General features: G+C 36.9%; 1 protein-coding gene across 1 annotated transcript; it reads right to left on the bottom strand.

Moving 5' to 3' along the window:
- Positions 1–264: 264 nt before the first annotated feature.
- On the bottom strand, positions 265–25817 carry CAND1 (cullin associated and neddylation dissociated 1). Its single transcript, XM_085323851.1, has 14 exons — positions 25676–25817; positions 13438–13592; positions 11425–11548; positions 10752–11008; positions 10564–10669; positions 9494–9639; positions 8086–8378; positions 7391–7532; positions 5261–6754; positions 4339–4434; positions 2433–2602; positions 2170–2334; positions 1839–1946; positions 265–1015 (listed from the first exon to the last, which is right to left on the bottom strand). Exons 1-14 carry the CDS (start codon positions 25813–25815, stop codon positions 791–793), a joined length of 3621 nt encoding a protein of 1206 aa, XP_085179977.1. The 5' UTR covers positions 25816–25817; the 3' UTR covers positions 265–790.

Below are 25817 nucleotides of genomic sequence, written 5' to 3'. Positions count from 1 at the left end.
CAGATTATACCACTGGCATTTTAAAAAGCCAATTTAAGACAGCCAGCCTACATTCATCCCCTCCTCTATGAAGGTTTTGTATGTCAAAATACCTGAAAACTGCACTGACACAGCAGCACTTACTTTAACTTGCATTACAAATAAACGGCACATGCTGTTTTACAGACAATATATATTCGTAAACTTGCTCATGCAAAATTAGTGTGCACAACAGGGATGTCTGTTTTCTAATCCCCACGCTTTCAAAAAACGACATTTGTCTGCTTTTTTGAACTGTGCCCAAACCTTCTCTTTAATATAAGAAATCTTGCACAGAATTTGTCTGCCAGCCTGATCAATTTATGAAGCTGAAACAAAAAAAGAATAAAAGTTATACAAAAACATGGTGCACCTGGAGGACTGATTCCCACCCATCTTCCTTCTTTTTGCTTTACAAGTAGAAAGAGTGAAAAAAAGAAAAAAATCATGGTCACAAAATTTTAACATTTTAATCCTAAACATTACAGGGCAAATGGATGTTGGAACCTATTTCCATACACCATGCGTCAACTTTTTATTCCCAAATGTGGCCAAATCCACTAAAACAAGAGTGGCTAACAAACTCTGGTTATGGAAATACATTTCTGGAATAAATGCTAGAAAAGCAACAATGGGAAAAGCCAACGGTCTCCGTAAAGGTAAATGAAGTGGAACAATGTGTAGATTAGATACTTTTCTGTTTCTTACTCATAACCTGTCAATTCAGTGCATCATATGGTTCAACATAATGGTCCCTGTTTTGGACAAACATTTAACTAGTGTCCATTGATTCCAAGTTAGTGGATGATGAATCTTTTTGGATACTTTCAAAGATGGCTGCCAGCTCAGGGTTAGAGCTTATCTGTGACTGAAATTCACTCATTAATGGGCTCTTCTCTGCTTCTGGAATGGTTAGAAGCGCTGCTACTGCCCTCATAGCAGATCGTTTCAGTTCATCTTGCTTTTCAAACTCCTGTTTCACTGAGTTTGCCTTTACCTAGGGGGAAAAGAAGTTAAAACACGTATGAGACTTTTGCTTAACCCTTTCTCTACACCCATCTTAAAAATCTATTTCCTTCTATATTGTCATTTTGGACAGCTTTCAAAACAGCCTAAACACTAAATCCAAGAAGGTCTTAATGGGGGGGGGGAAATAATAATAAAACCAACTAATCAATCTACCTAAAAGACTCTTTACCAGCAGTATACAAATTGACTGAAACCTGAATATTGCAAGTTAAGCAGAAAAGATGAGCTATCAAGCCAATTACCACATCAAAATAATTATAGTAGCCAACTTTCAATTAGCTAGGTCAGTAAACATTAAAATGTTGTCACAATACTAGGACTCCAGAGTACCAAAAATTCAAGAAAAATATTGACCTTTATTAAAATATCTGGTTAACCTTTTGTTATAAGTCTCAGACATGTTTCAATGATACAAAAAATTTATTATTAAAAGCAGCCCAACTTCTTAATCTCAAATGTAAGAGAGATTACAGTAATGGATAAGAAAGGTAAACCAGGCATTAAATCACTATCAGAGAATGTAGGTGTATCTAGACATGAATAGCGAGGAAGGAACCAACCGTGTCTCAATCTCGTAATCATTTAAATGAAGGACAAAAACATTTAATACATGTATAAAGCTCCAAGTATTTACATTATACTGCCTATTGCAGCTTATAAAAAAACTGTTCAGACAACAATGCAATACAGTCAGTCTCAGCRATATTCTTCATACATAAGTTCATTTATACTTCTAAGAAACAACACACACAAAAAAAATCATGAATAGAAGTTTAAATTTAAAACAATACCTTAGTTGTACACGTAGCACGCAAAGGTTCAACAAGCCTATCCAACCTCTGCAGTACTGCACTTGGACAAAGGGTAGATAGTCTCACCAACATTAAAAAGGTTAACATCTGTTTGAGAGAAAAAACACATTCAATAGTCAGTTAAGCTCAGCACTTTGACAGATATTTCCTACAACATTATGCAACCTTTTTAATAGGAACATTTTAAGGAAAGGAGGTAAATATAGCAAAAAATTTAAGCATATGGAATACTCTTACCATTTCAGTCTATTCAATATATAAAATATTTTTGACTAATTTACTGCTGAGAGAGAGAAAAATGACACCTAACCTTAATGTCATAGTGATCCTTCAAGCCATCTTCAACGTGGTTTAAGAATTCAAAAATATCTAATCTATCCAAACAGCTATCCAAGAGGGTATACATGCACTCAAAAGCTGCTTTTCTTATGTCCAATCCATCATCAACTGTATGCTTAAATGGTCCCATTTCCACCTGTCAGCAAATAAAAATAGAAGTTAAAAAGCAATATAATTAGAAAAATCCAGAGTCTATTTACATGTATTTAGACCTGATTTTCTCAGTTAACATACCTCTCTGATTAGTTCCTTCCTGACTTTTGTTTCATTGTAAAGGTGAGGAAGCACAGTATCTAGCAGGTCCCTTATTAATGATGGTTTATTGTGTGCAGCTGAGTTAAATGTCACTAGGGCTACTCTCCTGACATTGAGATCTGGGTCTTCCAGTGTTTTCAGAAAATCACCTACAATCATACACAGAAACAAATCAACCAATGGGGATTTTTCTTCCTACTTTGAAAAATATTCTTGCTTAGTTTTAACCTTTCAACAAGGTGTTTTTAATGCAAAAGTTATTTTGATGCAACAGAGACCAGTACCTGCTATTTAGCAAGGCTATGCAAATATATGTATTCAATTATACTCTTACGAAAAATACATATTTGAGTTATAGAATATTTCAAATAAGAAATAGAAAAACAGCTTCAAAATAAATCTGTATCATTTAATAATATTTAAACAGAGTGTTGGTTTTTAAGATAACAGTCAGCGAGTAGTGAAAATTATATTTAACAGCTACGAAACAGTATCTTTTCTCCGTTAAAGTGTCTCAAAACATGCTTTAGAAAACCAACATGAACTTACAGTTTAAGAATTAGAGAGCCTCTCTCAAGAAAACTATCAATACTGCTTTTTTTTAACTCCTTAATTTGCTTACATTAAGAGTTCCTAAATTGCCAGAAGATAAGCCTACTCAACATGTATTAACATACAAACACTTCTACCATTTCACACACAGCAAGTTTTCAAATCCCCTAGGGTTCTGCAACATTGCTATAGTAAAACAAACACCTGCAGGAATATATTGTATTTTTCCCCATGTCTGTTATGTTTTATTAGCAACTTTTACGACTAACAACATTTTAAAGGGAGAAAAAAAGTGTTTAAACATCAAAATGACTACTTTACACACTGAGATACTGGGCAACAAAATTAAACGTGACTGAGACTTTTGAATTACTAAATGCTAATAGGCTCTTTGGTTAGAAAGCCAAAAAGTTTCTCTAGAAACCAAAGGGGCAACCCTGCTACAGCAGGTGGGAGGGTTAGGTGAAAAACTTAAAACATAGTTCATTCTTTAATACCATTAAAAAGATTGAAGCTTAGTGATTAAAAATAACATATATGAACTAATGCCACCCCCCATAAATAAGGACTTTGCTCTCTACAAAAACTGTATTTTTAAAAGATTAATCTTTTCCTCCTCTTGGACTGAGCAGTATATACAAGTTTACAGATGTTTAAACCTATAATGAATCCACTATAATACACAGCATATTAGACAAATTTACAATACTGTTGTGTCATACAAATGAGAACATATGCATAGATCAAAAAGCCACAGCATTTCAATTCTGTCGTACTAATGCTATACTGCAAGCTCTGATCACTGTATCCCTACACAAAAGTACACATGCCTCCAATAACTTTCAAACCACAAAGCGTTACTGAATCACAAGCATTTAAACTTACAATTCATCACTTTGTATGTGAATTTTGTATTAATTTTGTATTACACTTACATTTTGAGTGACAGAATGTTACAGATATTCCTAAGACCACTGTTGTAAGTGAAGATAATACCTCCTTATGCCAAACTGATTGGAGCAAGAGCATGAGAGGAAGCGCAAGAGAGCGAGCCAAAAATAGCTTCTGGGCACCTTCTACCATCATAGCTTCAATACACACTACTTTTTATCACACATTTTTACTACTCAGAATTTAAACAAGCTAGAATTTCAGCAGAAATAAYTGACTTTTGAAGAATCATTTTGTAACTGTTCCTACCAATAGCTACCACTAACAGCTATGCAATTCGGATATCTGCAAAGCACTTTTCTGAAAAAAACGATGAACAGATTTTAAATGTAATTCTATTGCCTGAAAACTTAGAAGTTGTTACAAAAAATAAAGATCTTACCTATGCAGTTCTTCAAGAGTGGGTCTATAGGTTGTGGATGATCAGAAATAGTGAATTTAACAGCAGTAACCACTGAACTTCGAGCATATGATGACCCTAATATGAAAAATAATTGTGAATGTTAAAACAGTACAATTAGAGAATTTAGATTATGTGCAACTTCTTTTCAAAAAAAACACGGTATTCTTTAGGATCCTTAAGAGTGTTCATTACTACTAGCATTGCAGTATCTTTCCTCTATTTATGTAAGTGTGACATATTAAACAAAAAAAATTGAATGTTTATTTCAAACTTCCTGTAGAAGATGACATTGAAGTAATGCACCTATTAGGAAAGATTTTTTAATTCACCAAGAACAGGTCTACAAATTCCACTCTAAGTAGAAGCATACAAAGAAAATTATGTCAATATACTTCACGACATGAAACTGATTCACAAGTTACCCACAAAGATCCTTCAAACTTCCTAATCCTTACATGTTCCAATTCTTAGATTAAAATTCTGAAAATAGTACGATTTATTCCAGCACGTCAACATGTTGCAATGCATCTGTCAAGTAGTGCTGTCCCCTTGTTCCCCATGTTGATCCCCTTAATTTTACAGCTCTTTGCTAAATGGAACATTATTAGTTAAAATACCATAATCTCACAGGAAAACATAGAAACAATTCATGTTATGTATGACTAACTTCCACAATGAAAAAGGGAAGTGCAATGGCTGKAAAGTATGTCCAGTAAAATACCACGTGGAAAACTCAAATTTTACTCTTGCCTAATTAAGCTTCACATTGTTATTGAGGGAAAAAAATACTTCATTTCTGACATATCACAAAATTTAAGCATAAAATTTATAAAACCAGATAAATTTGTTAATAGGGAACACCAGGTCACTTGCTACAATATATACATCAGTTACTACTCACCTGATGCCAAGTAACCCTTGAGTCGTGGAAGCAGAGTCTCTGGGTCTATTAAAGTAAGCTTGCCTAAGCATTCAGCAACAACATTCCTTGTACCCTCTTCCGCACATTCGCAGTGTTTCAGGAGTAAGGCCCAGATGTTCTCAACATATGGTTTGAGACCAATCACTGATGCAGAGCTAATTATTTCTTTCAAGGAATGAAGAAGAAGGTATTGCCTCTTAGGTTGACTGGTTATTTCTTGTAAGACAAATGGCAAATACTCAGGAAGATTGCCAACACTAATACTGCCTAATGCATAAGATGCTGCCGACTTGACTTCTTCACTAGGAGAGGAAAATGCTTCCAGTATTACAGATTTCAGCTCAATTTGTCCACTTAAGTCAATGTGATGCCCAACTTCCCCAAGAGAAAGTAAAGCCAGAAGTCGAATGGAATCTGTGGACCTGGAGTTCTTGACATCTTGAATGAACTGACCTACAACAGCTGGTCCTTCCTTAGGGCAAGCTCGAGTAAGAGCAGCTACACATTTGGCAATAGAATAGTAAGACTGCTTGTGAGTAAGTGCTGTGCTCTGCGAGTACACTGGACCCGTTAACATGCGTAGTAAATCCATATAGCCTAAATTATTTGTCCCAGTCACAACCAAAGCTTGGAAAAATTCTAGCATGGCACTAAGTGCTCCACCCTGGAGTAGAGGTGATCTCACAAGCCCAATAAGTTCGTTGAGAATGGACCCACTGATCTTTGACAGGGAGGAGGGATATACTTTAGCCAGTGTCGTAAGAAAACTGATGGCCATCTGTGATACATGCATATCACTTTCACTAATGAGAGGTGGAAGCTCATCCAAGACAGCATCAATCATAGCAGCTGTCAAACTGTCACTGTAATTTTTAATTAAAATATCTAGAGCAGAAAGAGTGCCCAGTTTCAAAGCTCGCTGATTTTTTCTCAAAAAAGAGGCAAGAATAGGAACTCCTTCTCCAAGTATTGGTCGCAAATCTATCTTCAAAGGAGAACCAGCAATCAGTGTCATGGCCTTCACTGTAGTTAATCGAGTGATCTCATTCTTCAGTCTCTCTAGGAAGATCTGAAGTGTACTGGGCAAGTCTGTGCCAAGGCTGTCACCAAGGCTACAAATGATTTGACCCATGCAAGATATTGCCCTCTCTTTTACCTCCTGATCAATGTCAGCAGCCTTTAACCTCTTGATTGTACAAGTAAATAAATCTTTGATGTAAGGAGTAGCATCAAAGGAAGAAGGCTGGTCTAAAGGACGAATGACCTTCACAAGTTGCTGTGTAACCAAAAGAGCCTCTGATGTTATCTTGTAAAATGGGTCTCCAACACAAGCAACAACTGGAGGTACCAGTGCTTGAACATGAGGATGAAAGACTTGGGGAGAATGATTACAGAGGATCACATACAAACAGGACAAAGCATCTATCTTCAGATTAGAAGAACTTGATTTGTCATTAAGTGAAAAAATTATTCCTGTAAGAGAAAAGAAAAAATTATTTTTAGGTTGCGTATTTATTCTTTCAGAACACTTTAAAATTTCTGAAGGACAGCAGCTATACTGTGCTGATGTTTTTTTGCTCCTAGCCTTTCCTAAATGCCTCCCAGTCTTTTTCACTATTTTATTCAAACAATTAAGTCTTCAGTTTCCTTTACACTGAAGAGCTACAGAATAGACAAACTGATTCCTAACTCTAAAGGGATCCTGAACCCTGATTTTGTCAAAGTTTACTTTTCCTCATTACTTCAGAATTCAGTATTTTGGTAAAAGGTAAAATATGGGCAATATTTTGCTCTGCTCAGACAAAAAAGAAGGCAGAGCTTGACCCTGCAATTGGAGGCAAATCAGCTTTTTTCAAACTTTGGGGGGGGGGGGAGGGAGGGAGCAGGAAAAAAATCAATCTCAGAGCAATCCTTGTTTTCAAGATTAAAGGAAATATATCATTTAAATATCTATATGTATTCACACAGTAGTTGATTGTTTTGCCAGTTTCTTTAAACAGTAGCAATACTTCAAACGTTTATAAAAACACAGTCAAGATTTAAAGATTGAGAAAATTCACATACAAGTTACTAGTAAATCTTTTTAAGTTAATAGTATGTTTCTCATACCTGGTACAAGCACAGGAATATGTTGTGTTAGGGCTCCAGGTAACACATTTACCAGCTCAGTCAGCATGTTAAAGCAACACTGTCGAGTCTTCACACTTTTCTCCTTCATCTGTTTGTGCAAGGCTTTAACTATGTTGGGAACCTGTAATCATCACACTTCCGTTAATGGGTTCAATACTTGACATTTCTCATTTCTCTCATCATACATCACTGGAATAGAGTTGGGGGGGGGGAAGGAGAGACACATATCCTCTATTTCTGATTTCTCTGCAGAACTAGAAAACTTTGTGTAAGTATTGTGGAATGAAGGTTCAAATCAATTACTATCCCCCAAAGCACTAAAGCAATTTAATTTTAAAAGGCAAGATGAAAAAAGCAAAATTAGATTTGCATTAACAACACAACTATACAGAACATCATTTGAAAAGTCATCATAATTCACTTACGAAAGGAAAATACTGTTTTTCAGCACTATCCATCTTTTTATTCTTTAAATAAAACACCTTGTAGCAAATCAAATTTTACTTTGAGCATTAGGTATTATTTCTATATTACTGAAAGCAAAAAAAAAATATTTTGCTGTTAACTTGGTTAAATTATCTATGACATGTAAGTTTTAGAGGTGAAAGTAAAGAACTAAAGTCAGAGTAGAGCTTCAGTGTGCCTTCTGAACGTATGAAATCTTAACAAATAACCTGACTCTGAAGCATCGTCAAAGGTGTTTCTCCTTGCTCCATTGCATCAGGATCACAAAGCCAACTCTGCACAGGTCGAGTTTGTTTTAAAAGAGAGAGATACGCATGAAAAACATCTGCTTTTACATTCTCTTCACGCTCTTTGAATCTGGCTATTAATGCAGGAGATACAGTTTTGTAGAATTCTGGAAGCATTTCATGTCGCGTGCTAACCACAGCATCCAGACATTTAGCAGCTGCACGTCTCACTTTCCAGCTCATGTCATCATCATCACTATATTCATCATCACTCCCTTGAAAAAATAAATTATGCATATGTTCAAGTCTAGACAATCAAATCATCAAGTTTTATCTTAATTAAAAAAAAATACACTTGAATTCTTTGTGTAAGGCATACCAAATAAAGCAGCATAAGTATGTTAAGAAATACATACCTAAAAAGCCTTGTAAACTGCCTAAATCTTAAGGCTAATAATTTTCTCCGCTAATTTGCTCAAACTAACCCTAAACATCTACTAATTTAAACTGCAAAAAGAATAGAGTGTTTTTACATCATATTTACAACCTGACTACTGATTTAAAGCATATTCTTCTTTATTTACCATATAAGCAACAAGGCAGCAACAATTACTAGTTGATCAAGATTCCTCAATTTATTCTGTTTGTTTCTTTCTAAGAAGAAATCAAATCAAACCATTATACCCACTAAATAAAAAAAGTAAATGTTTTGTGTTGCTTACTCTGTATCTGCTGTTGTTATAAACTGAAGCAACAGTGTAGGGCTCACTGATTCTTAAAGTAACAAGAACATTACACTTTGGGTTTAGATTGCTTGTGTGTCCAAGTTTTCATAGAGCTTACATATGACAAGGTATTTAGCAACAATAAACACCTTATTCTTTTCAGTCTAAAACATTTTTATCCTACAGGAAAATATTAAGAGTATTCTGCAATTCTAAATTGTTTCCAATTTTATGCATTAGGCAATGATATTTTCTAATAAAAAGCAGTAGAGAGCTCTTTCCCATGCTGAATATGCAGTTTCAATTCACTAACATATTTTTTTTTCATTCTAGTTATACCATCCTACATGCTTCTGCCTTTTAACATCTCATTTTTTCAATTCTTCAAAGTTAAAATATTTATTGTGTACTTTATATTGGAATTCATTGTCTCTAGTAGATACACTGCAGATACATGCTGAAAACTAAATCATCATCCTGTACTTCTATTCTGAGAAGTGAGCTCATAAAGTATGTTTAAAAGCAGTACAAGAATTGAACGCATAAGTATATAAGTCATTCAAATGCTGGTACTTAGTAGTGATACCAGGCATTTCAGTTTCCTCAAACCAGTGTAGGCTAACTTCRTAAGCCCTTCCTGTCCTCAAAACCAAAAAAGATTATACCTTGATCATCATCATCACCACCATCAGCATCCATAGCATTTTCATCTTCATCTTCATCATCATAATTGTAATTTGGATCATAGGTAAGATATTTTAGACAAATGTTTATAATAGTAGATACATGAGGATAAACTTCTTTAGGACATCTGCATAACACAAAAATAAAAGTAATTGCAAGTTACCTTAAAGAGTTAGTATATCTGCCTAGAAGACTTCACATCATCACTTACTGTACTTCGAGGATGTTAGCCAAAAAGTACTATCAGTGCATCCATAACTATGAATTTTGTGGAGTTTTGTTTATTTTCTTTTAGAATTCAACTTCATCAGAAATTCAGTTTACTCTCAAACTTAGGATACAAATAGATCAGGTCACAACGCATATGGATAAATATGTTAGAAACAAGAACCGGAAAACAGCATGAATTTTTACTTTGATAGACAAATAATAATCAATATAAACACAGTTTATTGGCTACCTGACAGTGATAAAATCCCTTTCTCCTCATAACAGTTTCCAAACTACTATCATAATTCTTGCCATTAGCAGCAAAGGTCAGAAGAAATGAAGTCTTAAGAAACAGAACCCCCTACACACACAACAGCAGAATGAAGCATACTCTGTCCTGTCTACAAGTTCATAAATTAAGGACAAAAAGGCAGAGTACAATGCTACCATGCAACCTGATCTGCCATAGAGAAAGCCTGCAGAAGCTCAAGATATGCCTTCAGATAACAAACTTTTGTCACCATAATTGGACAATAAATATTGTATTTATTAAAACATCTCCCCACTTCTGCCAGTGTGTACAAGCAACACTGGCACAGAAGAAATTTTCCAAAGCACAGACGTAACAGTGCTTAACAGCTAAATTAGAAGATAGGGTCAAGGAAACAGTTCCAGCTCAAAACTTCCAAAAATAACTAGTACAAAGGAGCCCACTTCTTCTATGAGGAAGTTATTCTAATCTCCCTTCAATTACTCAAAAAGCAGCAACGGCCATTTACATCCACATGGCACACTATCAGATCCTAAGAAAACCCAAACCAAGCATTTGAGAATAACTTACCTCCTAACAAAGGATTCAAAGGCTTGAATGCAATACTCTCTTAGCTCGTCATCATCTACATTACAAAACTTTACAACCAAAGGAATTATTTTCTCAAGATATTCACCTGATAAAAGAAAATTAGCAGAGTAATTACTCTACTCTAAAACCTTTTAGAGTTGCAGATAATTTATATATATTTTTCTTACCTATTCTATGACCTGCTTGCCTACTGATAGCAGCAATACACTGTATATAGGTTCTAGTTGTTGACATGGAATCATTTTTAGACAGCTCTGTCAACAGATGTTCAATGAGGTCAACAAAAACTATATTGCCACAACTCATAACCAGGTGACCAAGAGCAATGATGGTTCTTTTCCTCACAGCAAGTCTGGGGCTAGTCAGCTGGGGGAGCAGACAGGTCAGAATTGAAGGATGGAAGTTAACAAGCAGTCCTCCTTGCCTTAAAACAGACAAAACACAAACTCAAACCAATTGAATCTAAATAACTTTGTTCATATACTCTACCAGTTTGTTTAAATATTCCCAAAGCATCACACAAATTCCAATCACAGTATTTAAGTTTTTAGAACTTTCAAAAAACAAGAAATGAGTTTATAATACATCTTCAAAGCAATAAACATTAAAATAAGCTTTAAAATATCATTCAAGAGGTAACAATAATCCTAACCAATTTATCTTCAGGATACTTACTTTTTTCCCCCCCTTTAAAGTTTCAACTATACTTAAAACAAAACTTTACCATATCATTTCACGTAATTTACAGAAAGTAACTCCAGTTTAGTATTTGGAGAATTAAAGTTCAAAGTTTATGGAGTATTTTCTACTTCATCAACATTTTGCAAGATAGACGTTTACCTGCTCAGCATATCAGCCATGATATCCAATGCCTCTAGCTGAACAGACACATCTTCCTGCTTGGCTATAGCACTAGTGAGACGCCCTGTGATCTTTTTGCAAACATTAGCCGCTAATGCAGAACCTGAAAGTGCAGCAAAACCTCAGTATTGTCATGATAAAGAAGCACAATTTTAACACCAGAGATCATGTTTGCAACTATGGGAAGCTACCTGGTCTTTACTTGACGGAATTTTCCACCCAAAGTAAGCTTGAACAATCAGTTCCTTTTGCTAATATAAAGCACACTCTACATCAGAACGAAAGACTGTCTGTGTGGAAACATACCAGGGAGGGCTTTTTTGTTTACAATGGCCTGGTAAGGTGTATCAAATGGAAAGGACACTGCTTTTGGCAAGGCAAGCAATAAGAAAAAAAGAAAAATGAAAAGCTAAGACAAGCCTAGAATAATAAATAAAGGGACTATAGGTAAAAACAAATGAATAAGTAAATATTACAGGAAAGCACAGAAGTAGAGTCACCTCTAAAGAATCACTGCGTAATGAAGTAGCAAGATAAAGTGATGTCATACAAAAACTTACTTAAGTCTACCTGAAATACTACTGAAACATTGGGGGGGGGGGAAGGGTATCTCTCCCTCTCAAACTATCTTAAAATTTAAGTATTAAGTAAAATGTCTTCACAACAACTGTACTAGTTTTTTTCCCTAGAACTGCCTAATATTGTTCAAGTAACTATGTGAATCAAAGCAACTCATCTGTCATGATAACTGTTACCCAAGGCTAACTTCATGTACACGATTACTTTTCAATAGCTGAAATTTTCTCAGTGATTTGATCATTTATAAAATCTTCAAATGAAAGATTCGCATGAATTTATTTATGCTTTAAGAGAGGTTTTTTGAGGTTTGAAAATCAGATCCAAAATTCATATCTGTTCTATCGTATAATAAAATAAATTTATGTTTATGGCATATTCCCAACTACATTTTTATTTTGCAATAAAAACTATATAGCAATTGGACAATACAAACATATTACTGTAGAGGCTAAGAAAAAAAAAGAGACAATCTAACATTCAGTTGAGGACAAGTAGTAATACATTCCTTTTGCATTATTGATTATATTGAAGATTTTGCTACAGTTATTATTGAGCTTTACATCCATCCTCAAGATCTACTTCTGTGTTGTGTAGACAAAAAGAAAAGAATAAAAGCTTAATTTTTTAAAAAAACAACTCCTTTAATGCTTCCCACTACTGCTTTATATAAACATGACTTACTTGTGGTAAATAAAGGATGTCAAAATCTGATTAGTTGGGTAACTTAAACTTCAGAGTCTCTAAAAACTCTGCATTCACAAAGCAGCCTTTTTAATCACTTTTCCATTCTCAATCATACTCTGTGCTACGATACTTGAATATCACTTTAGTAAAAAAGAAATCTCATTAACTGATGAGCTGTTCATCATTATTACCTCTCTTGGAATAAAGACCGTCTTCATTTAAAAATTGCAGGTAAATATTTCAGTAATTCAATTGTTAGAAAAACAAGGTACATTCTAAAACACTTACCAGAAACTAAGACAAGAAATCAGATCATTAAAGAAAAATACCAGAGTTATAATTAATTTAAAAGCATACTATCAAAAAGCAAGATGAGATCTAGCTATTACTGCAGTCTAGAAATGCTCTACGAGACAACTATTAAAATAGGAGTCTTATACTCAATTTGTTACACCAATATTCCTATGCTGCAAGTGTTTTTCACATAAATGTGATGTTACAGTAAAAAAAAAAAAAAAAAAAGTTAGTTAAATTAGTAAATCTGGAAGTACACTCACAGAAGTCACCAAAAGAATATTTCTACCATACAGTTTTCCTCTGACAGAAATTAATTTCAGTGTTAAATGAACTGAATCTCCTTCACTGAAGAACTCTGCTTTTGCATTTTTAAAATTAGCAACGGAAAGAGATAAAACTAACATTTGATACTTCAAGTAAAAAATGCCTTACCACTGGAAGCCGGGGGAAGTTCTCCAATCACAGTTTTAAGGCCAATGCTTGAAATGTCACGTAACTGTTCCTTATCTGAAAGCATGTTTGTACAGAGGGTATCTACAATGGTTTCCACTTGATACTCCTTCACTTTACTCACCAAAGGGCCAAGACTGTAAACAAAACACAAGAGTATTAAACCTGCACTTTTAAAAAAAATTCTTTGATTTCAATGCAAATATTGAAATAAAATGAACTTTTGGCAGCAAGAGCAATCAGAATTTTTCCATTTGAAAATCTTCAAAATATTAGGTTGATAGCTTCCTGGTAAACCTAGTGACAAAATACATCCGATTTTTATTTCATAAAGGAAATAGTACTTGCATGGTTGTTATGCTTCACAGTCTCAAAACCTAAGTGCCTCCTCCTCCTCACTTAATACCAAGATTTCTAACAAAGTTAGATAGACACAAAATCTGGTTTACATGCTTTACCACCAGTGCCTGCTTAGTTCACAAAGCAAGTAAGTAGCCTTCTTTATTACTGAATCTTTATTCTAGACAAGGCTTGAGTCCAATATGATACACACCCAGATACTTATTCTGCACCTTAGAGTGCATTAAAATAAGTGGTAAAATATAAAACAATGAAATGGCATGCCCTCTTTCACATAGGCTCCAAGCACCACTATACACACAGCACAGACTAATATTGCCTCTTTTCATCAGAACTGAGTTTTTAGTCACTCCAGCTGTTCTGAGGATTATAGCAATCTTGTATTGCCTTGTCACCTGCTCCTATTTGTTCAAAATACTGAAACTGCAGAATTTCCTAGTAGTTTCCAGTTCACTGGTACACGATCCTTTAGCATCCTCCTAGCCCTATCACTAATTTCCAAGGTCTCTCTATTGTTAATGCTCTGTTCCAAAAGGGGAGTTTTGAAAAAAACAGCAGCACCTTATTTTGTCCCTGTTTCCTCCCTTTCAATAGGTTAGACTAACAAGTCTTCTATTTCATTTTTTACACTCCAGGAAAAGACACAAGACACGAGCCTTGATTTTACTGACCTTCATAGTAAAGCATACACATCATTTCAGCTACAAACCAAATGCTGTCCTGTTACAGATAACGAGATCTAAAGGATCTTGCAGATTATATGTAATAATACATGGGACAAAAATTACAGCTTGACTTGCACATTCCACATTCAGTCTGTAGTGCTGAAACACTGGGTATCGTAATGACCAACATATGTCTCACCGGCCTCGGATGCCTACATCCATTTGTTGTTCTTCATACTAGTATTGAAAGTATGTTCAAGCATCAGCCATGTTTTTGCTGTGTTATATCCTATCGTGTTTAATTACTAAACAATGCATGACTAAGTATATTAGCTCCTGCGCAATCAAGGTAGTTAGAAAAAAAGCTCATTATAAAAATATCTTTCGTACTGAAATAAAGTAATCAAAACTAAAACAAAAGAGCAATATCTTTTTCTCTACACTGTAAGACTGATACTGGTAGCAGCTGGCCACAATCACCAAAGCTTTATCAGGAAAAATCGGAAATACTGCCTAGTAAGAAAAGGTTGCTTTAGAGCTCCATTCACCAGTGAAAAACCTCCAAAAGGCAAACTCAAATAACTTGCTTTTTCCCCTACTATTTCTCCAAATTTTCACTCTGTAGTTGCATAGTTGCTCCTCGCATTTTTAAAACGCTTCCCTTTAAAAAAAGCATCTCAGACAGGGGAAATTAATTTTGAGAGACTTTCAATTATCTGCTCTTTTAACCTAATTCAGCTCCTTCAAATATACTACACTAAGCACAAGTGTAYGAAATTCTGGAGAATGAGTGTCACAAGCTGCATTTCTATCATTTCTCATAGAAAGAAACAGTACAGTAACCTACACATATATAGTAATGACTCAAAGACATAGATCCTTTGTTTTAAACATCTCTTTGGTGACATCCATAATATTACTACCTATCAATGAAGTATGCCTACTAATGAGACTTGCCAACACTAGAGGTGAGACGTAGCATGAAGCTAAAGTTAATAAGCTCTACCAGACTTCAATTCTGCACTGATCCTGACAGAATCAAGGGGAGGAGGACAAGAAGCTGGTAACAGCAAAATAGTAGAAAAAGCAATTGCCTAAGGCAAGAAAGGAGACAGCAACAGTGAGGATCATCTACAGAAAAAAAACAGGAATTGTGAACTCAAAGTATAGCCCACCAACACAATTAATAAACATAGACGCATCTCCAGCAAGCTACTATTTGTTCTTATTTCCATCTGAATTATAGGCATTATGGATACCATTCTGACTTGGTCTTGAGTACAGACATTCCCCTAGTTGTTTGGCAGCTGCTCCAAATGTCCCACCTTGGAAATTTTATGGTCTGATTCTCAACAGCATCTCAATGCTTTTCCTCTCATGACACAAACCTCAAGTTGTACATTTCACCACAAATTCAGCTTAGGCCAAAGTAAGAAAGCACAGAAGATTTTCCAAAAGATTCTACACATGTTCTCAGTGTAAGTTTTGAGGAGTAGTGAAGTATGAGGACTTTAAGCTAGCCCTTCATATAAAAATAATCCGGCTCACCAAGTAGATCACAGTATCACTTGTAAAACAGATTAGCATAGTTAACAATAAACGCTTCTAGTCTGAAAGTTGTTTTGTCTACTTCAACACCTTTGTCAAGTGTAAATAGGTCCAGGAGAGCTGGCTAGTATTCATGCTCCAAGCTTCCTCCAAGCTCAAGAGTGGGGAATCCCAAGAAGAAAGAAGTCCAACAAAGAGGGCAAGAGACCTGCATGGATGAACAAGGAGCTCCTAAAAAAACTCCAACAGAAGAGGAAAGTACACAGAATGTGGAAGAGGGGACAGGCTACTTGGGAATACTGTAAGAATGTTGTCAGAGTATGCAGAGATGTGACGAGGAAGGCTAAGGCAAATTTAGAATTAAATCTGGCAAGGGATGCCAAGGACAACAGGAAGGGTGTCTTCCAATCCATCAGTAGCAAGAGGAGAACTAGGGAAAACGTGGGCCAGCTGCTGAATGGCATGGGGACCCTGCTGACAAAGAACATAGAGAAGGCAGAATTACTGAATGCCTTCTTTGCTTCAGTCTTCACTGCTAAGGGCAGCCCACAGGAATTCCAGAGCCTAGAGACAGGAGAGAAAGTATGGAGAAAAAGACGACTTTCCCTTGGACGAGTTGGATCAGGTTAGAGATCTTTTAGGCCACCCTGACATCCACAAATCCATGGGCCCTGATGGGATGCACCCATGAGTACTGATGGAGCTGGCGGGTGTTATTGCCAGGCCGCTCTCCATCATCTTTGAAAGGTCCTGGAGCTCTAGAGTGGCTTTCTTCCAGTCCTCAGGAACCTATGTCATTCCAGTCTTCAAGAAGGGCAAGAAGGAGGACCCAGGCAACTATAGGCCCGTCAGCCTCACCTCCATCCCTGGGAAGGTGATGGAACAGCTCGTTCTGAGTGCCATCTCCAGGCATATGGAGGAAAAGAAGGTGATCAGGAGTAGCCAGCATGGATTCACCAAGGGGAAAATCATGCTTAACCAWTCYGATAGCCTTCAAGGATCGCATGACCAGCTGGGTAGATGAAGGGAGAGCAGCGGACGTTGTCTACCTTGACTTCAGCAAGGCTTTTGACACTGTCTCCCATAGCACCCTCTTAGGCAAGCTCAGGAGGTGTGGGTTAGATGAGTGGACAGTGAGATAGATTGAGAACTGGCTGAAAGGCAGAGCTCAGAGGGTCGTCACCAGTGGTGCAGAGTCTAGTTGGAGGCCTRTAGCTAGTGGCGTCCCCCAGGGCTCCGTACTAGGACCCATCCTGTTCAACTTCTTCATTAATAACCTGGATGAGGGGACAGAGTGCCTCCTCAGCAAGTTTGCTGATGATGCCAAGCCGGGAGGAGTGGCCGATACAGCTGAGGGCTGTGCTGCCATTCAGAGAGACCTGGACAGGCTGGAGAGCTGGGCGGAGAGGAACCTCCTGAGGTTCAACAAGGGCAAGTGCCGAGTCCTGCGCCTAGGGAGGAATAACCCCTTGCACCAGKACAAGCTGGGGGCTGACCTTGTGGAGARCAGCTCTGCAGAGAAGGACCTGGGAGTGCTGGTGGATGACAAGTTGACCAGGAGCCAGCAATGTGCCCTTGTGGCCAAGAAGGCCAATGGTCTCCTGGGGTGCCTTAGGAAGAGTGTTGCCAGCAGCTCAAGGGAGGTGATCCTGCCCCCTCTACTCAGCCCTGGGGAGGCCTCATCTCGAGTGCTGTGTCCAGTTCTGGGCTCCCCAGGACAAGAGAGACCTGGAGCTACTGGAGAGAGTCCAGCGTAGGGCTACGAAGATGATCAGAGGGCTGGAGCATCTGCCCTGTGAGRAACGGCTGCGCGAGACCTGGGCCTCTTCAGCCTGGGGAAGAGAAGACTGAGGGGGGAATCTTATCAATGTGTATAAGTACCTGAAAGGAGGGTGTCAAGATGATGAGGCCGGACTCTTTTCAGTGGTGCCATGTAACAGGACAAAAGGTAATGGGCACAAACTGAAACACAGACAGTTCCATCTGAATTTGACAAAAAACTGAACAGGTTGCCCAGAGAGGTCGTGCAGTCTCCTTCTCTGGAGATATTCAAAATTTGCCTGGATGCAACCCTGTCTAACATGCTCTGGGTGCCCCTGCTTGAGGATGGGTGTTGGACTAGGTAATCTCCAGAGGTCCCTTCCAACCTCAACTATTCTGTAATATTCTAACTGTATCAGATTACTGGAAGAAAACTATTTGGAGGCAAAGTATTTTCTTTCATACCTTAGTGATTACACTGAAAAGAGATAGTACTTGTTTTTATTTTATTTCATAAGATTCTGATAGTGATTCTGTGTTAAGGGTGAGCCTCACATTAAATAAATAAATAAATAAAAGCAGCAGCACTGGAATTAAGTCCACTGCCCAAACAAGAAAAATCTATAGGTAAGCAGGAATTCTGTCTGACATAGTAAGATACTAAGTTGTCCACAAAGACTATTCTAAAAGTCCACAAAGACTACTATTCTAAAAGTAGATAGTCCAAAATCCAAGTCGAGTTATACTACCTGGGCAAAAACTTACTTTCAGCTTAACACTATTTATTTAGATCTTTGCATTCGCACATTACTGTGTTAGAGAAATCAACAAGTATTTTAAGACAGAAAAAAATCATTCTCAAGTCTTTACAGTTTCAAGTCTCTTTCTGGCCTTTGCTTACAATATGTAGAGGCAGAAGCATAGGATGTACAAGGTGACATGCAAAGTGGTCTTCCTCATTTTACTAGAAACAGCTCTGCAGTTTATGTCTAATGAACACAGCTGACTCCTTGTTTCACTGCTGGCTAATAAAACTGTCATCCAGTTGCAATGGAACACACAGGTTACCATTCAGAAAGAAAGGCTTAAGGCTATGGCATACAGGATACAGGTACTAACATTATCTTAGGAGCGTGGTACTGTACTCACCAAGAATGACAGCAGAGACAGCTCCATGGTTTTACTGCCTTGCTGGTCTGCTGCAGAAAAAAACCCAGTTGCTGCATTGTTTTAGCAGTAATAATCTGAGGATGCACAGCTTAATTCCAAAGTGCTGTCAACAGGGAAACGTTACTTTGTATTAGTTTTATTCCTTGCCTTACCTGCCTGGTATCATCTAAATTTTTAAAGGTAACTTAGTAGTTAGGACTTTAATAAACTAGCTTCTGAATGAGAACTATAGCCAAATTCCACAGTGACTTTGCTCACTTTGAAGTTGTGATTCCTACTTCTAGACAGGGCTATTGTCCTTTCAGCTGTATATGAAAAAAAAAAAAAAAGGAATAATCTGGTCAGAGTTTAGAAGCATCTACAGGGTAACTTCAAATCCATGTGTCCATGTCAGATTCTTGCCTTAGAGGTCCTCAGTTATTCCAAAGCTGTTCCTCTCCACCATACATATCACACGACTACTGTAGACCTCCCAGGTCATTCCATCACTTCTACCCTCCACTCCTGAAAAAAGGACAGCGTTCCAACAGCTGAAGCTGTTTGCCATGTACATGTACAAGCACATGTACAGCTAAGGAACTGCATTCATACAAACCGACATACACGGTTGTTGAAGGGAGTTAGTTTGGAGAACTAGGCTTAGACTCGGAAAACTGCAGGTCAGTGATTCAAGCAGGACTCTAAGGGCTGAGAGTTATGGCCAACATTGGGAGAACCGGCAGATATAGCTTTATACAGTGGGACAAAACCCACACATCCTAGCCACCACAAAACCTGCTATATGCAACCCAGTGCTGTTATCTTTCTTCCCCAAGTCCAAGAGTTAAGAGTAGTTAAAGCTAATTATCCTCTGGAAAAGTTCAGGAGAAACAAAAGACAGCAAGCAAGCAAGAGTGCAAACAGGAAAAGGATGTAGACAAAGGAGATTTATCTATCATCTAAAGCAAGCCTTTGAATTCAGCCACAAAATATAACTTACAATAATATATTAACAAGAATAAGACTCAGATTTTTAGTACCAACTGCCTGTCAGCAGGCAAAGTTGTGAACTTCTCTTTAAATGGCTAAGCTTGTAACGCCTTACCCTCATGAACTCAAAACAGTGTTTATGCTTGAGGCATAGCAATTAGATACATATCCAGGAATATGAAATTCCCAAGACAACCACACCTAACACTTTCAACACCTTTCTTCACAAACCACGACCTGCTTGGTTTCCTTCTCTCCTCACCCACCAAAATGCCCTAAACTCTGCTTAAAATAAGAGCACTTTGGGAATCTTTAAGAAAAACAAAGCATTGGAAGCAGAACATATTTACCAAGACAAGTATTGCAATATCACATGCAACTAATTCAGGTTTTTTAATGCACARAACTTCAAACTAATCTGAGATGGAGGTCAACTCCCCAAATTAGGCCACAGACACCTGAAATTACAACATTATAATAACCCGAACTCCAATTCAAAAAGGCCACAATTTACTCCTTACTTTGCAGTGTATTTGACAAAACTGTTAAAAATAATTATATTAAAAAAAAAACTTTAGTACAACATTTCTAGAATATACTACATAGAGATAATCCAAAGAGACCTGTTAACTGAGGTACTGACTAGTCTCTGAAGAAAGGCAGAAGAGAAGCCCTTTAAGTCCACAGAAGCAAAGATGTAATGTTTCTTGCTTGTTCCAGCAGGTACATATGCACATGCAGACGCAYAGAAATGAACGGCTCTAACAGAGCACACTTTAATAAACACAGCCAAAYCTCAGGTCCAAAACTGGCACTGCTCTTTAAGAAAGGGACACTGCACTAGAATCTAAAGCAAGCTGTCTCCCACAGCTACTAATCCTCCAAAAGCAAAGGCAGTAGATGACCGTAACAACAGTCCTAGCCTGATCTTGTTACTGTTTCAGTACTGTTACATTAAATTAATACTGCAATCTTATTTAAGTATTTTGGGGGAAAGCACTGATACCAGTAAGGTGTATTTACCTACACAACTAAATTCCTAATAAATTTTTACACAAGCATTTCCCAAGATGATTACCCACAATTATCCTCCAAATGAGATAGTATTTCAAATACCTCAAGTCATCCCCAGTTGCTTCCCTARAAGTTAAAATGCTTTCTTCTGCTACTCAAAGTTCGCAAGTTTCTCCACAACCTGACTGCAGCCAAACATTCCTCCTTCAGTGTTTCATTGACACTAGTTTCTCTTGAAATACACACCACTGCTATTCAGTGGCCATTCACAGCACTGTTACACCATTTTATTTAGTGTACAATAAACTTGTTTCCTAAGTGACAGAAGCGAAAGTCAGCAAGAACAGAAACGGCCATAATTCAACGGTAAAACAACAGTCTGTAATCCAAAGAGAAAAAATTCTTTGAGTGTTCTAGTCAACAGTCCAAGCTCTAGAAAGGTGTGAGGGCAGAAGCAACAGAAGCCACTGCACATTCATAATGCTGCACGCTCCAGCAGAAGCACTATAGACAGAAGCACTAGGAAACAGAAACAAGCACGTGTACAGTTAAGGAAGTGCATTCATACAAAACTGAAGTATCCTTTTAAAAGTAGGACAAGCCTTCAGAGTGGCAGTACTGAAAGTTAGTGAGCTCTGTTGCTATTAATCAGAAGCAATCTGGTTTAGTAAGTTTCTAGGTTGCAATGTCACCACGCTTTTCACTACTAGACAGATTAAGTCTTTAACTTTGAGATTAGGAATGACTTGTGCAGCCCTAGAAAAATGTGCATCCTCCACATTCAACATGTCTGTGGCTGACACCCATCCCATCACACAGCAATGACTTTGACAGACTAGAAGTAGACCTCCACAAAAAAAAAAAAAAAAAAAAATGCTCCACAAGTAAAAGTATCTGAAATGCAAGTAAGGATTTTATTTGTTTTAAAACTCAGCTATATAACAACTAGTAATTTTTTTTTATTTAAATATTTTCTTTTTCCATGTGAAACCTATGAGTAACTGAAATAACTAGGCTAGTCAATTAGATTAATCTCAATTAAATGCAGAAATTCAGGATTTTGCTGAGATTTTAAAGACTAAAACACTGAAATGACAAAAATCACACAAACACCTGAAACTAGTTTCCAGAAAATCTTAATCCAGATGACTGTCCTATTCATTAAATTTATTAGTTCAATAAAGTTGATATATCAATTGTGGGAAGGGGAAGACAGCCTCAAGCTTTTTTGGCCTACCAGATTTTACAACCAGTAAATATGACTCTTAGAGACTTCAWTATTAGTCTTGGATTGTGAACTGAACTTATCAAAAGAAATGAACAAATTAAACTTTTAATGAAATCGGTTCTGAATATCAAGGATCTGCACTTAAGTATGCATTGCTTATATTTGAAGACAGTTTTAGATATTGTTTCAAATGCTCTTTGATCTTTTTCTTTTCACTACTCAATTACATTTACTAGTAATTTGTGTCCAGTCCTCTTAAATCAAAATCACATTCAACTTTTTGTGGAAGTAGAAGTATAGAGCACCTATAACACACTTTAATTAGCTACATACACTTGAAAATAAAGATGTACACAGTATACTCTCCTTACTGGCAAGGGGATCAGAGAATCATAGAATGGTAGGGTTGGAAGGGACCCCTGGAGATCATCTAGTCCAACCCTCAGCATAGCCCTGCAGGTGGACTGAACCCATGACCTTGGCATTAGCAGCACCATGCTCTAACCAACTGAGCTAAACCTGGACATCAATTCATCTTATAACTAAATATACCAATTAAATTATGCTGGTTTCAGCCTATCAAGCAAGCACATCTACTTCAATAGAAGAGCTAAAAATGTACAAGTGGAAAAAATATATTTGATTCAAATCACCAATACAGCGGGGTGTGCATCAGCATGTTACCACAGCATCCAAAACACTTTAAAGCTGCTGAACCAGATCAGTCACACAACTGSCAATATGCCCATCATCCTTTCACATTAATGACTCATCACAAAAACAAGCAGAGTTCTCCTTATTGAACTACGGCCCAGCAAAGTCACACCAATAAATACAGATAAACTACAGAACTGCAAGGGAGGAAACATGAAAATAGTTAATTCAACTCCACATTAAGAGTTTTTCTAACATGTTTCAGTAAGTATTTCACAGTGTGAAATAATAAAAATCTGTAGGCATAGATCTGAATGGCAGAGTATCACACCACAGGTAACTGTTCAGAATGACAGGCAGTTCATCCTTAAACTGCAGTGCTGAACATGTGAAATTATTAATGAGCAATTTGGATTGATGGAGTAAATACTCCACAAAACTACCAACAGTGAAGAACAATCCATTCAACAGGTATGTTTTGACAAACCATTCTGCTTGTCTAATCCAGATGCATGCAGTCCTGGATAGAGCAACAGGCAGCATAACTACTAACATAAGGAACATAGGATATCATGACAGACTAGATGAATAGTCTTAAACTACAAGCGCTGAGAGAATGTCTGATAGCATTTTCTGAATTGTTGAGTAAAACAGGCTATGACTGTCAGGTAGAGCAAAAAAACCAACTCCTCCAAACAACAAGAACACATTTAAAATTTTACACACTCTTTAAGAAAAACAAGGTAGACTGCAGTCACTGAGCTATTTTGCACTTATTGTCTGCAACAACAGAAGTTGGATGAATATACTCCTTTCTCTTCTTCAGGGTCAAAGCTCAGACCCAGCACGCTTTTATTCCAACCCTAACAAAGCAGTTCATTAATTTTCACTTTTATTCAGAACAGAATAGCACAACCATCTTGCAATGAGCTGCCAGAATATCCATAAACCCCAAGTTGACTTCTGCTAACCAAGAAAGAACGTTTTATCCAATTCAGAAGTTGAATGATACAACTGAGAGATTCAAGAAAAAAAAAATATATCACCGGTGAATCTCTTCAAAGAGAGAGCAAGAAACAAGATCCTCCACATTCTAACAAGCAGATCACTTCCTACCAAAAATGTGAAACCAAGTAGAGGGTAAGACAAAACTAGAGACATTATTTACTTGTTACACTTGCCCCAGATTCAACATTGTCTTTAGACTGCTCTGAGCTATTTTAAATTTGAAGTACAAATCATCCACTCTGTTCAGTTAACTCAAAAATCAAATCTTGAAAAAGTGATCCTTCCCTAAGAGATTCTCACCTGTTCAAGCAGTGATCAGTATTACTACCATAAAATATTAAAGATTTTTACGTACACAGTGCGTCTATATGCATTTTGGGATGCTCCTTAATCTAAGCTTCAGGCTATATTAAAAACGAGTATTGCACATATGTTGCAACATAATTTTTCCACAAAATATTTTTTCACAGAAAGACAATTCTAGGCCTGACCCAAGTTTCATAAGTATCAACTTAATGCTTTTTATGCACGTCTCATCTGATTGAGCGGTAGTGATATTTTTCAAAGGCATAGGGCTTGATCTGTACCACAAGCAGCACTGCCATTTCTAAAGCTTGAATGTAAAAGAAAGATGGTACTTTGTAACGCTTGTTAAAAAACAGAAAAAATAAAACCCCAAAACCTCAAACACATTTTAACACCATTGCAAATCTGGTAAGAGTAGTGAAAAAGTACTGATAATTATATTACTATACTGCCACTGAACATCAACTTTGGCTGCAAATGTCCTATTCCCAATACCAGCTTCTCTGTACTAGGTTTTAGTTACCCTCACTTAAAATAGTTCTGGTAAGCATTGATTGCTTCAGCTTCTGTACATAAGCAGATGTACACACAGGCTTTAGTTCAGTGCTTTTTTGATTTGATACACCAAACCCTAAGGAATAACAAGCTGAAACAAACTAATTCAACTAGTCACAATACGAAATCCCTCCTTAAAGCTGTCCCAAGCTCTTCTGTGGCAAGTTTACTTCAATCCATGCCTCAGGGGATACAAGATAAGAGTCAGACAGATAGCATGTTAAAAAAGCTGAGCTGAAGAACAACAAACATTTCTTGGGAGTGCTTGGAGCTCCTTAACAAAGAGGCTCTCCTCAGAGAGCACAAAAAAGTCAGAAGGGTGAAGTACAAAAGCTATATACTAAAAGGTGAATCAAAATAAATGTATCCCCTCTCCAAAGAGATAGGATACACCTAAGAAAGCCACAAAATGTGTAAAGTTTAATAAAGAAAAGAGATAGGACTGAAGCAACAGAAAACTCTGAAAGGTAAATAACTGCATCCGAATTGCATAAAACATTTATGGTTCATGTAAAGCATGTAAAATCTCAAAATACTACTTTGATGAAGAGAGAAGTTCCATATTTCATAACAATAATGTACATTTACCTTTTCAAGTTTTTATTTCTGTTTAAAAACTAGTCCAGTACTAGAATTCCGCACCTACATTTCATCTACCTTCTTGTGGTCAGACATCAGTGTGGCAACTATCACTAAACTATAATCTTTTAAAATCTATTTAATATTTTAGAGTTATCACCAGGGAGCAAGCATGTTCTTCATACAGCTTCAGGAAATACTGCATGTACTAACGTTCATCCACAACGTAAACAAAAGTTACATAAGAGACCAGAACTAAGGCAAGTAATCCATATTAAGGTCCCTTTGCAGACATCAATGGTATATGTATTTTGCATAGCCATTGGTCCTTCACATTTTTCAAGAATGCTTTATGTTGTCAATCATTAGAAAACTGTTTATAACATGGAAAAAGAACACGTACCATTTGACAGCTAAGTTTTGCACCTCACCATTTTTATCTTCCAGTAACTTCAGAATCATCTTCACCACCTTTCTTTCACTGTCGTCATCCAACTTGATAGAATCTTTCTGTAGTTCAGTCATCAAGTCATTAGTAGCCATAA

This window comes from Rhea americana, unplaced genomic scaffold (genome assembly GCF_003343005.1).
Source record: "Rhea americana isolate MKP2758 unplaced genomic scaffold, rheAme1 scaffold_88, whole genome shotgun sequence".
In the NCBI taxonomy this organism is placed as follows: Eukaryota; Metazoa; Chordata; class Aves; order Rheiformes; family Rheidae; genus Rhea; species Rhea americana.
The sequence above is the reverse complement of the archived record's forward strand: the minus strand, read 5'-3'. Positions and strand labels throughout refer to the sequence as shown.